The following is a 13,915-nucleotide window of genomic DNA, read 5'->3' on the forward strand; positions in this document are numbered from 1 at the left end:
GCCAGCCTGTCCAGAGCCTTGGCCAAGTCCTCTAACATGGATCAGTCTTGCCACATAACTCCCCTTGTGCTCTCTTGATGCAGAACCACCAGATCTACTGCAACCTGCAACAGATCCAGTCACTCCATCTTCATCCTTGGCAGTCCCACCATCTCTGCCCTCAAGAGCTCTGATACCATGTTGATAAGAAAGGTGGTGGCTGACCTTGGAGGTGAGTGCACAACTTCTGTCTCTCTCTTAGGGTTTTCTGGGGTGAGGGGGCACATATATATACATCAGCTCATGGGTGAATAGATGGGCCACATGGGCCATCAACATAAAACCCAATAACTGTTCAGCAGATTGTGTTCAAGATCCACATTAATGAAGAAACACCTAGAGCTTGCTAAATTTGGTTTGCATATTTGGTCTCTCTAAAGTCTAGATAATTTCTAGTATTGAGTTTTGAACAACAAGGAAGACAGTGTAGAGTCTTATAATGCTTGCAATATGTTCTTATGTAAGTTTTGCTGTACCGGTTCATACTTGTGTTTGCTTCAAACAACCTTGCTAGCCAAAGCCTTGTACTGAGAGGGAATTCTTCTCGTGCATCCAAATCCTTGAGCCAAAAACTAAGCCATTTGTGTCCACCATACCTACCTACTATGTGGTATTTCTCTGCCATTCCAAAGTAAATTGCTTGAGTGCTACCTTTAAAATTTCATTCCTTGTCTTTGCAATATATAGCTCATGGGAAAATAGCCTTAAAAACTATTGTGGTAAAGAATATGTAGCTTATGTATCTTATTTCTTATAAGTTGCTTGTTGAGCGGTAACCATGTTTCTGGGGACGCCATCAACTATTACACCTTTGTTGAATATCATGTGAGTTGCTATGCATGTTCGTCTTGTCTGAAGTAAGGGTGATTTATCATGATCAAATGGCTTGAGTATGCATATTGTTAGAGAAGAATATTGGGCCGCCAACTAAAGCCATGAATCATGGTGGAAGTTTCAGTTTGGACATTAATCCTCAATCTTTTATGAGAATATTATCTGTTGTTGAATGCTTATGCATTAAAGAGGAGTCTATTATCTGTTTTCTATGTTGTCCCGGTATGGATCTCCTAAGTTGAGATTTATCAAAAATGAGAAATCAAATGCGATCTATCTCCTTGGACCTTTGTACAGGAGACATAGAGGTACCCCTTTGTGACACTTGGTTGAAACACATGTTATGCAATGATAATTGATTGCGCGTAGTTGACACGTCCGTTGGGAACCCCAAGAGGAAGGTGTGATGCGCACAGCAGCAAGTTTTCCCTCACTAAGAAACCAAGGTTATCGAACCAGTAGGAGTCAAGAAGCACGTTGAAGGTTGATGGCGGCGGAATGTAGTGCGGCGCAACACCAGGGATTCCAGCGCCAACGTGGAACCTGCACAACACAATCACAGTACTTTGCCCCAACGTAACAATAAGGTTGTCAATCTCATCGGCTTGCTGTAAACAAAGGATTAGATGTATAGTGTGGATGATGATGATTGTTTGCGAAGAACAGTAAAGAACAATTGCAGTAGATTGTATTTCAGATGTAAAGAATAGGACCGGGGTCCACAGTTCACTAGTGGTGTCTCTCCCATAAGATAAACGAGATGTTGGGTGAACAAATTACAGATTGGGCAATTGACAAATAAAGAAGGCATAACAATGCACATACATATATCATGATGAGTACTATGAGATTTAATCGTGGCATTACGACAAAGTACATAGACCACTATCCAGACATGCATCTATGCCTAAAAAGTCCACCTTCGAGTTATCATCCGAACCCCTCCGTATTAAGTTGTAAACAACGGACAATTGCATTAAGTATGGTGCGTAATGTAATCAACACAAATATCCTTAGACAAAGCATCGATGTTTTATCCCTAGTAGCAACATCACATCCACAACCTTAGAACTTTCTCGTCACTCGTCCCGCATTTAATGGAGGCATGAACCCACTATCGAGCATAAATACTCCCTCTTGGAGTCACAAGTATCAACTTGGCCAGAGCCTCTACTAGCAACGGAGAGCATGTAAGAAAATAAATAATATATATGATAGATTGATAATCAACTTGACATAGTATTCAATATTCATCGGATCCCAACAAACACAACATGTACCATTACAAATAGATGATCTTGATCATGATAGGCAGCTCACAAGATCTAACATGATAGCACAATGAGGAGAAGACAAACATCTAGCTATCGCTATGGACCCATAGTCCAGGGGTGAACTACTCACACACCGATCCGGAGGCGATCATGGCGATGAAGAGACCTCCGGGAGATGATTCCCCTCTCCGGCAGCGGTGCCGGAGGAGATCTCCCGAATCCCCCGAGATGGGATTGGCGGCGGCGTCTCTCGGAAGGTTTTCCGTATCGTGGCTCTCGGCATCGGGGGTTTCGCGACGAAGGCTTTAAGTAGGCGGAAGGGAAGGTCAAGGGGCGTCACGAGGGGCCCACACAACAGGCCGGCGCGGCCAGGGCTTGGGCCGCGCCGCCCTGTTGTGTGGCCACCTCATGGCCCCACTTCGTATCCTCTTCGGTCTTCTGGAAGCTTCGTGAAAAAATAGGACCCTGGGCGTCGATTTCGTCCAATTCCGAGAATATTTCCTTACTAGGATTTCTGAAACCAAAAACAGCAGAAAACAACAACTGGCTCTTCGGCATCTCGTCAATAGGTTAGTGCCGGAAATTGCATAATAATGACATATAATGTGTATAAAACATGTGAGTATCATCATAAAAGTAGCATGGAACATAAGAAATTATAGATACGTTTGGGACGTATCAATAATCCATGTAAATCCAAGCTAATTAGGACAAGGTGCGAGCACTATTGGTATTCTATGCATGAGGCTTGCAACTTATAGGATGTCTTATGCATAACACATATGAATTATTACTACCGTTGACAAAATTGTTTCTATGTTTTCAAAATGAAAAGCTCTAGCACAAAAATAGTAATCCATGCTTCCCTCTGCGAAGGGCCTTTCTTTTACTTTATGTTGAGTCAGTTTAGCTATTTCTTTCCATCTTAGAAGCAAACACTTGTGTCAACTGTGTGCATTGATTCTTACATGCTTACTTATTGCACTCATCATATTACTTTGTGTTGACAATTATCCATGAGATATACATGTTGAAGTTGAAAGCAACTGCTGAAACTTATATCTTCCTTTGTGTTGATTCAAAACTTTCTACTAAGAATTTATTGCTTTATGAGTTAACTCCTATGAAAGTCTTATTGATGCTTGTCTTGAAAGTACTATTCATGAAAAGTCTTTGCTATATGATTCAGTTGTTTAGTCATTGTCTTTACCATTGCTTTGAATCACTTCATTCATCTCATATGCTTTACAATAGTATTGATCAAGATTATGATAGTAGCATGTCACTTCAGACATTATCCTTGTTATCGTTTACCTACTCGAGGGCGAGTAGGAACTAAGCTTGATACGTCTCCAACGTATCTATAATTTCTGATGTTCCATGCTAGTTTTATGACAATACCTACATGTTTTGCTCACACTTTATAATGATTTTATGCATTTTCCGGAACTAACCTATTAACAAGATGCCGAAGTGCCGGTTCTCGTTTCTCGCTGTTTTTGGTTCCAGAAAGGTTGTTCGGGCAATATTCTCGGAATTCGACGAAACAAAAGCCAAACATCTTATTTTACCGAGACGAACCAGAACACCGAAGTGGAGACGGAGTGGAGGCCCAGGGCCCCCACACCATAGGCCGGCGCGGCCAAGAGGGGGGCGCGCCGCCCTATGGTGTGGGCACCCAGGCACCCCCTTGCGCCGCCTCTTCGCCTATATAATCTCTCATGACGTGAAAACCCTACACCAATTGACGAAACTCCAGAAAGACTCCAGGGACGCCGCCGCCATCGCGAAACTCCTTTTCGGGGGACAGAAGTCTCTGTTCCGGCACGCCGCCAGGACGGGGAATTGCCCCCGGAAGTCATCTCCATCGACACCATCGCCATCTTCATCGCCGTTGCTGTCTCCCATGATGAGGAGGGAGTAGTTCTCCCCCGAGGTTGAGGGCCCTACCGGTAGCTATGTGGTTCATCTCTCTCTCCCATGTGATCTTTATGTGATCATGAGCTTTGTATCACTATTAATCTATGTGCTACTCTAGTGATGTTATTAAAGTAGTCTATTCCTCCTCCATGATGTAATGTTGACGAGTGTGTGCATCATGTAGTACTAGGCGTAGGTTATGATTGTAATCTCTTGTAGATTATGAAGTTAACTATTACTATGCACTCTAGAGGTTACTTTAATATGAACTCCGGAATTACTCTCCACGGTGTGACGGTGACAGTGTGTGCATCGTGTGTGATTCCTTTATGACGTTGTGGAGCTTGTTTACTCCGGCTTGAGGGTGCTCTTGTAGCCCTACACAATGAATGATGTTTGTTATCCAACAAGAGAGTGTTTAAGATTAGCATTTATTTATTCAATTATGAGATTATTGTTGAGAGTGTCCACTAGTGAAAGTATGATCCCTAGGCCTTGTTTCTAAGCATTGAAACATCGTTTCCAACAAGTTCTGTTACATGTTTGCTTGCTGCCATGTTTATTTTAGATTGCAATTACTACTTACAATCATCTATATTACTTGTATTTTACTATCTCTTCGCCGAACTAGTGCACCTATACATCTGACAAGTGTATTAGGTGTGTTGGGGACACAAGAGACTTCTTGTATCTTAATTGCAGGGTTGCTTGAGAGGGATATCTTTGACCTCTACCTCCCTGTGTTCGATAAACCTTGGGTGATTCACTTAAGGGAAACTTGCTGCTGTTCTACAAACCTCTGCTCTTGGAGACCCAACGCTGTCTACAGGAATAGAAGCGTGCGTAGACATCACGTATCTATCGAGCGAGACGGATAAGAGAAGAAGGGTGGGCTTCATGGGCGACAGGGATTTTCCCTTCGGGTCTGCACCGCCGACTCTTCCACGACGACAGGAGGCGCCGAGGCGTCGTCACCAGGCGGCGACGTGCGCGCAGCAGAACGACGACCACGGCCACGATGCCTACGCCGCCTACGACAATGAGGACGACTACATCGAGGCGTTCGCGTACCACAACGAGGAGGTGAAGGACGACAGCGACGACTACGTCGCGGCCGTCTTCCACGAATGGCAGCAGGCCGCGGCGGAGGGCCGCGTTTTCGAGTTCCCGGAGAACATGACGGACGACGAGATGGCGAAGCTCGGCCTCCTCGTCTCCGAGAACGACGTGCCTGTGCAGCCGCCGCTGCCCCGGCACGCCACCGGCGTCATGCCGCCGGGCCTGTCGGAGGATGAAGCCCTTCGACCGGCACTACGAGACTCGGCGGCGCCACAACCGCCGCCACGGGCACCGCCTCCACCGCCGCCACAGCCGCAGCCTGCGGGAGCCTCCATCGCCGCCACGGCCCGCAGCCCTGGGCGCCTCCATCGCCGCCTCCATCGCCGCCACAGCCGCAGCCCTGGGCGCCTCCTCCACCGCCACCACAACCATACCCCTGGGCGCCTCCGCCGCCGCCACAGCCGCAGCCCTTGGCGCCTCCACCGCCGCAGCCCTGGGCGCCTCCTCCACCTCCAGCACCGCCGGCGCGCCCGGCGTACGCTCCCCCGGATGGCAACTGGCCGTGGGTGATACCGGAGCTCATCGTGCTCGACAGCGACGCGGAGCAGCAGTATTAGGTTTTTTTTTTCATGTTTTAACTATGTAAATTATGTTTCATGTATTAAAAAAAATGATCCGTCCCAAAAAAAATGCGTCGTGCCGCTGGAACCACCCCCGACGCAAACGGATGCGCGGTCGATTTCGACCATTTCGGCCGACGCAAACTGACTCGCGCGGGCGCTAAAATGCGTCGCGCCGCTGGAGATGCCCTTACCAAGATCTCCTCTACTTTTCTCCTACAATCCAACTCGGTGCAGGATGACACAATGCTGGTCTCGGACGAACTTAGTTCTTCTTTGATTACTAAAATTATTTTGAAACTTTTTGGTGATAGTCTCACCTGCTACCTCCTTACTCTGAATAGTAGCTCTGCTTATTCTAAACCAGGGTGTTAAAATATGGTTTCTGAAGCACGAGGAGTCACTAGTCAGTCAGTCTGGTCGTCAAAGAATATGAGCATTATTATTCCACCCACTGAAACAATATTTTATTCTAATCTCGAGCAAGTAGAAGTACATTGTGTTCTACTGATGGATGGATTAGCAAACACACGCACGTGCAGGTAATAATAATAATCCGACCATTGAGCAAATCATAGTATCCTTGGAGACTAGGCTCAAGGAGGAAAGTACCCTAGGCGGGTAGGCTCCTCTGGTGTCTGTCCTTTCGGCCTCACTTCGCTGCTCCCAGCAGGAGCCGCTTCGCTGGCTGGGCCGGGTCCACGGCGCTAACCACAAACGTAGCTGGACGGTTGACCGTCTGTGGACCCCGGACTGACCTGGCAACGTCCGTTGTAGACCCGGTGCAGGGAGTCGCTGCTGCTCCTTTTTTGCTGGCACAGTGGCATGGCCATCTTTGCACATAAGCCCTCGCTTGATCATCTTTTATGTTTAGCTTGCATTAGCCTTGCTTACAAGTTACAAGGGGAGGGCAATATGCCCATGAAAAAGTCCATGATAGTTGAGACAAGCTGTTAAAAATAAAAGTGGCGCATTGCAAAGGAAATATTTATCATAAAATTGTGACTAGCGAAACAGAGGAATGAATTAACAGAGCAATATATCGTTGCCCTTTCATATGCCCCCCCCCCTTTCATGAAAGTGTACGTTGAGGTGTTCTTCATATGTTTTAGTTTCATTCAAATGAAATGGCCATCGTGTTGGCGGTTGTTCGGTTTTCGTTAGATGGTAGCTTCGATCGGCCTTTTTTTGCCATTATACATAGTATCCGAGTCACCTAAATAAATAAAATATTGATTGCGCCCATCAAAAGATATACAGCCTTTGGAGGGTTATCTGTGTTGCCTAAAAATAACAATTTTTATTGCACCAAGGAGAACCACGAGATAGTTTGAATATCGCGCGTGAATAAATTGTGTATGTGAAATCGAGCAACATACGCTCAAAAGATTATAGCAAATATAGGAAAATACGCGGCCGTGTGACAAACATGGTAAACTCCTCTAAAAAATTAGCAAGTAGATATGGGGAAATAGACAAGAGTCGTAGTTCGTTCGGAGTTTAAATTTACAAGTTTCTAGTGCACTGCATAGTCTCGTGAGTTGTTTCTACAAAATCCAAGGGTTCATCTGCAAGAAGAGCACATCCTCTCTCTCCTGTTGAATCTCCCTTTGCCAGCTTGTATCTGTGGATTTGCCTTTGGAGGGTTATCCGTGTTGCCCAAAAAGGCTATTTTTATTGCACCTAGGAGAACCACAAGATATTTGAAATATCGCGCGTGAATAAATTATATATGTGAAATCAAGCGAGATACGCTCGAATGATTATACCAAACATAGGAAAATACGCGGATGTGAGACAAATGCAGTAAGCTCCTCTAAAAATTTAACAATTAGATATGGGGAAATAGACAAGGTCCGAAATATAAATTTACAAGTTTATAGTGCACTGCATGGACTCGTGAGTTGTTTCTACAAAACCCAAGGAGTCATCTGCAAGACGAGCACCTCCTCTCTCTCTTGTTGAATTTCCCTTTGCCAGCTTGTACCTGCCAATTTACAGCCTTTCGAGGATTATCTATGTTGCCTAAAAACAACGATTTATATTGCAGCTAGGAGAACCACAAGATATTCGAAATATCGCATGTGAATAAATTGTGTATGTGAAATCAAGCGAGATACGCTCGAATGATTATAGCAAACATAGGAAAATACACGGCCATGTGACAAACACGGTAAACTCCTCTAAGAAATGAATAATTAGATATGGGAAAATAGACAAGAGTCGCAGTTGTCCAAAATTCAAATTTATAAGTTTTCAGTACACTGCATGGACTCGTGAGTTATTTCTACCAAACTTAAGGTGTAATCTGCAAGAAGAGCACCTCCCCTCTTCTCTTGTTGAATTTCCCTTTGCCAGCTTGTATCTGCCAATTTATTTATTCGCCTCTAATTCTGAGGAAGGAAAAAGACACCGGTTTTACACCTCACCGTCACCGCACCAGCAGAGCACAAAGGCGACGCAAGCAGGCAGCTTTCCTCGCTCACTCTCGCCTCTCATCTCCCCCCGGCCCTCTCGCGCACCAACTCTTTCAAATCCACCTTTTTCGCGTGCCCGTGCCGATTCCGTCGTGCTCGCCGTCGATTCTGGATGAGGCGGCGGCACTGACCGGGCCCGAATCCTCCGCCGCCGCCGCCGCCGCCACATGGGGCAGCCGCAGCAGCGAGTCTACCAAGCTTGGAAAGGGAATAATGTAAGGATCCTCCCCGTTTCCCTCGCTCTGGCTCATACTTCCAGTTCCTTCAACTGGGAATCTTGGTTTAACTATTTGTACTGTTTATACTCTGTTCTTGCCTGGGGAATTCCACTTCTCCGTTCTTTATTTCGGTACTCTTAGCGAGTTTAGTGTCTGTATTATTATGTGTTTTACTCTTATGGATGCTTCCAGGAATGAACAGTGTACTGCTTAGGGTGATTTGGTTCGTTGCCGTGTGTCAAAGATGTGAGATATGCAATGCGCAACTCAATGGGCAGCGGCGAGTAGGGGTCGGCTTCATCTCCCAACTTAGGATCCGTGGATGGACTGTTCTTGTTGTGCCTAGTTTCAGCTCCAGTTTTCAGCTAGTTTCTGGTCGTGCAGTCGTTTTTTGTTTAGCCACAGACTTTGTTTCAGTTTTAGTTCTTCTGGTGGTCGTTGTTGTAATCCTGAAGTTGTTTGTACTGTGGCCTGCTTTGGCCTCCCTCTCTTAATACATGATGACATGCAGCTCTCCTGCATGGTTAAAAAAAAAGATATGCAATGCGCGATTTTGCTGCGGATGTAACATGGTTGCTTGGCTATCTGCAGAAGTTCATCCTTGGAGGGAGGCTCATATTCGGACCCGATGCCAAGTCCCTGCTCGTCTCGGTTGCGCTCATTGCGGTGCCTGTTTTGGTCTTCTGCGCGTTCATCGCGCCGCACCTTCTCCATCGATTCTCCTCGTACAACGCGGGATATGCGATTCCTGCCGTAGCGATTGTGTTTATGATCTATGTGAGTACATTCTAGCGATTCTTGCAGGTAGTAATCAATAATCAGTGAGGATTTTGGGCACTTGTCTAAATATATAATAATGGCATGTTGGTTTCCTTTTGTACACCGTAGGTGCTTCTGTTGCTGTTGACCACCTCAGCTCGGGATCCTGGTATTGTCCCTCGAGCATCACATCCACCAGAGGAAGATTTTACGTATGGCAACCCGTTAGCCGGGGAAACACCGGGCAGGCTGCAGTTCCCCCGTATAAAGGAAGTGATGGTTAATGGGATGCTTGTGAAAGTGAAGTATTGTGATACCTGCATGATTTACCGGCCTCCTCGGTGTTCGCACTGTTCAATATGCAACAATTGCGTGGAGCGCTTTGATCATCATTGCCCCTGGGTTGGACAATGCATTGGTCAGGTACGCTATCTTTTCTACATGCTGAAAGCTGTTGCATGATGACTTTCATGGACTCTGTACTTTAAGAAACCTAATAAGATCTTGAACTAATTACTTCTAGATGGAAATTTTCCTTAAGCCGGAGGGAGTGAGAAATAACTTTATACAAACAGTGTTAGATAGCGTACTGGGGTTGGGCCGTTTACAAGCCCATTTGATCTACCACAACTATTGCAAGACATAACAATAAGATGATCACAGCATAGTATTTAACTTAGGCAACACAGCATGATATGATTAGCATGATTTTTTGTTTCTAGATATTCAACAACACTACTAGTTATCTTCTGGTTAATTGAGGTAGTAGGTACACCTCAAGACAAAGAAAATTCAAAAAATATGGTTCTACCTATGCTGAAGTGATTGCCCTCCCTAGAACTTTCTTGCCCTATCAGTTGTGCAGAATTGCTTCTCTAATGTGGTTTTGCTGGATTGTCCTGATATTTTTCTTACCTATTCTTCAGTTAATTAAGCATGAACCCATTCTTCATTACAATATTCTAACCACTTATGGGACAAATTTCTGTTCGAACTTTTATAGTGATCAGTATAAGCCCATCGTTTATACTTTTGGTGGAAATTGGCCTTATTTCATCCTGACTAGTTTCAGATATGTGCATAACTGTTAGTACTTTTTTTCTCGAGGACTCACAGGAGGATGATCATTTTTCTATGAGAGGAACAAATGTACTAGGTTAAAAATTACAATTTACATTTATAAATATCAGCTAATCTGGGAGTAGCTAAGGCAACTGAAAAAATTCACAAAAATAGAACATAAGATTACTTTGCTACAACCATGGAGGATTAGTGATGATAGCCCCTAAGTGATTTGTGTACTCCATCTTCCACTGTCCACATTATATTTTAGAAACCACACATTGTATTTGTGCTGTAGGAAAATTTGTATGCACATGCAAGGAACCATTCCTTTGCTAGTTGGAAAATGTATGTGAAACTAAGATACTCAGAACCTTATTCTTGTTGTAAGTGTTTTAAAGAACAATTTCTTTCAGTCTGAAGGTTATTTTGATTCAGTTTGCTTACTATTAACACCTTCGTCTCCTGATCATTTATTGTTTCACCTTTACATTGTGCAGCGCAATTACAGATACTTTTTCCTATTCGTTTCTTCATCGACTCTTCTTTGCATTTATGTCTTTGCCATGTCGGCATTACACATAAAGTTTCTCATGGACGAAGACTACCCTACAGTATGGAAGGCTTTGAAACACTCTCCAGCTTGCTTGGTGCTTATGATATATTGCTTCATTGCTCTCTGGTTTGTTGGCGGACTCACTGGATTTCATTCGTATCTCATTAGCACAAACCAGGTTGGTTTGCCGGCACGAAACTACTCTTTGGCAGTATTTTTTTCAGCCATGAATGCAAGATTTTGTTGCTTGTTTACTACTCCTTTATTATTAATTTTCATTTATATATTGTTTTCAACCATGAGGACATAGAATTTTACCTTAAAGTTAAAGGGTTTAGCATATTCATATCAAATATAACTGATAGGCTTGTGATGTCTTATGCAACCTCTAATGTTAAAGTGAGATGCTTAAGGTTCTATACTTAGCATGTTCGAGGCCACGGTGTTGCCTATTGCTTCTATGGAAAATGGAAATATCATTTGTTTTATGAGTTTATCTAACAAATCCTATGAATATTTGGTTTGACTGTATTGACGTATTTAGTATTATGCTGAAAAGTGCAAAATAGCTACCAATTCATCTTCCTATTTGTTTGTTAGTTAATGTTGTGAAATTGGTAGCTATGCACAAACTGATTAGGTCACAACTCGCAATGCTAATGAAATATCAGGAATGATTTTTTGAAATACTGGAATATAGTTGTTACCATCATGTGTATCTACTAATACCTCAATTCCGTAAAATAAGGCGCATAAGTTTTTCCATAAGTCAAACCATGTAAACTTTGACCAAGTTTTAGAAAAAACTATCAACATCTACCATGCAAAATCTATGTCATCCATTTTCATATTATATCTATATAATATCATAGTTCTCAATAGGTTTTTCTATAAACATGGTCAAACTGTACATCGTTTGACTTAAGAAATAATTGATAAGCCTTGTTTTATGGAACAGAGGTAGTATCTAGTGAAAATGGTCAATTTATCATCAGGGCACACTTAAGTTTATCACCAGGCCTGGATAATAGTTGTATGGTTGAAAGGAACGAAACTGCAGTTCTGTGTCCTCAGATAGAATGACTTGATGCTGTAAGCTCAAGGCCCCCTTTGCACCCAAAATTTATGAGTTTAATCCAACAAATGTTACGTATCGTTGGGTTTGACTGTCAAATGAGTTATTTAGAATTATGCTGAAAAGATCAAAATAGCTACCAATTCATCAGCCTATCTGTTCGTCAGTTCGTGTTGTTAATTTGTTAGCTCTGCACAAACTGACTAGGTCGCAACTCGCAATGCTAGTGAAATATCAGGAAATATTTTACTGTGTTTTTTACTATCATGTGGATCTACTATCTAGTGAAAACGATTAATAGCTTAGAGCTGTATGGATCTATTATCATTAGGGCATACTTAAGTAAAGCAGCAGGCCTGGATGATAGCTGTATGGTGGAAATGAACAAAATTGGCAGTTGTGTGTCCTCAATTAGAATGACTTAATGTTGTCTGCTCGAGGCCTCCTTTGCGCCAAAAAGTTTTTGAAGTCACAGATCAGAATTCTAACATGATGTTTTGCTTTTCCAGACGACATACGAGAATTTTCGATACAGGGCAGACAGCAGGCCTAACGTCTATGACCAAGGGTGTCTGAATAATTTCCTAGAAGTACTGTGCAGTAAGGGGAAACCTTCTAAACACAGGTTCCGAGCCTATGTTCAAGAGGAAGTACGCGCTCCAGTAGTTAACTTTGGTAGGCAGATGGAAGAAGAACCAGCTGGTGGCCCTCGTGCAAAAGTAGAAGATGATCTTGAGATTGGCAGTGATCTCCTGAAGATCTCTCAGCGGCGCAATTACGAGGATGTTGATGTTGAAATGGGAAGTCAAGACTACAGCGAGAGTGAAGGCACGGGCAATGCCAAACTGGGGATGGGTTCAGGATCGCGGATCCCTGCGGTCGGAAGTGAGGTACGAGTACGGCACTCGAGCTGGGACCAAAGAAGTGGAAACTGGGACATGTCATCGGATGTAATTGGAAGGAGCGCATCGGATGTGCTTGGGAGAAGTTCTTCACTCACCCAGGTTGCATCTCCATCTCGAAGAGAAAATCACTAGCCAGTTCCGTGAGAATTATGAATGTGTGTTAGGGAGTTGGATTCTGCGGTTGGTTGCGGATGGTGACGTACACCTGGAGAGCAAAGAAGAACAATGACCAAATGCATTTTGACTTTTGACTGCCAAATCTGGTATCTTCGATCCTATTTCATGTATGAAGACTTGTTGTAGTCAAAAGGATTTGTGGTACCGGGGGGTCGTTTTTGGGCCGCTGTCACCCAAAGGTGTCTATATCATTCTTTATGTAAATTACTAACGCGGGATACTCATCCACCTGTAATTCCTATCCATCTCATCTTGAGAATTTCTCCAGCGCGAATATCGGTTAGCTTTCTGTCATGTCTTTATCGTTCCATTTTTCTGAGGCGTAACGATTCCTATTCATTGAATGAATCTGGTTCTGTGTCCAGTTTAAGTCTCTGGACTTGTGATACATACATGTTTGTCATCATCTCTTTGTATGCAAGCGACATATGACTATTTGTTTTGGTCTGGAACTGACCGTTACGAAGGTTGACAGTTCCTTTGTTTCGAGTAGAGGAACTCCATTCTCAAGGATGAGAGCATCTCTTTGTTGCTTTTCGGGTTGCTGACTACTGCTGAGGACTTCACTGGAGAGGACTGGAGCATGATGAAGAAAGAAGCCTGATAGAGACAAACCAGAAGACATCAAGAATCCCCAGGTCCAATTCTTAGGAACGGAGACCAACAAGAGGTGCTTTTGGCTTTTGCAACACCTGCTGCTTCAAACTTCAGAGAGCTTGTTGAACAGCTCGCAGCTCGTAGGATGTTGGGAAGTCAAGTTCCTGCCTTTCAATCATTTGTACTGCATCTGGTGTAATTTTCTCTGAAAATGACTGCCACAGTCCTCAGAATCTTTTTGAACCACTTGTGTTGCAAGTCCACTGGACAGTCGTCGAGTCTACTGCTTTGATCGTGGACTGCCGCAGTTCTGAAACCTGCTCGGTGTTTATCCTCCAAGAGC

At 43.8% G+C, this 13,915-nt stretch overlaps 1 protein-coding gene across 1 annotated transcript; it reads left to right on the forward strand.

The window, feature by feature from the left end:
- The first annotated feature begins 8,191 nt into the window (after positions 1 to 8,191).
- LOC124707478 (protein S-acyltransferase 8-like) lies at positions 8,192 to 13,210 on the forward strand. Its single transcript, XM_047239133.1, has 5 exons — positions 8,192 to 8,438; positions 9,033 to 9,218; positions 9,330 to 9,623; positions 10,763 to 10,996; positions 12,403 to 13,210. The coding sequence occupies exons 1-5, from the start codon at positions 8,391 to 8,393 to the stop codon at positions 12,928 to 12,930; spliced, it is 1,290 nt and encodes a 429-aa protein (XP_047095089.1). The 5' UTR covers positions 8,192 to 8,390; the 3' UTR covers positions 12,931 to 13,210.
- The last annotated feature ends 705 nt before the right edge of the window (positions 13,211 to 13,915 follow it).

This window comes from Lolium rigidum, chromosome 4, assembly GCF_022539505.1.
Source record: "Lolium rigidum isolate FL_2022 chromosome 4, APGP_CSIRO_Lrig_0.1, whole genome shotgun sequence".
NCBI lineage: Eukaryota > Viridiplantae > Streptophyta > Magnoliopsida > Poales > Poaceae > Lolium > Lolium rigidum.

Coding starts and splice junctions, on each gene's coding strand:
- LOC124707478 (XM_047239133.1), top strand. CDS start 8,391: ATGGGGCAGCCGCAGCAGCGAGTCTACCAAGCTTGGAAAGGGAATAAT. Junction 9,219..9,329: donor CGATTGTGTTTATGATCTAT/GTGAGTACATTC, acceptor TGTACACCGTAG/GTGCTTCTGTTGCTGTTGAC. Junction 10,997..12,402: donor ATCTCATTAGCACAAACCAG/GTTGGTTTGCCG, acceptor TTGCTTTTCCAG/ACGACATACGAGAATTTTCG.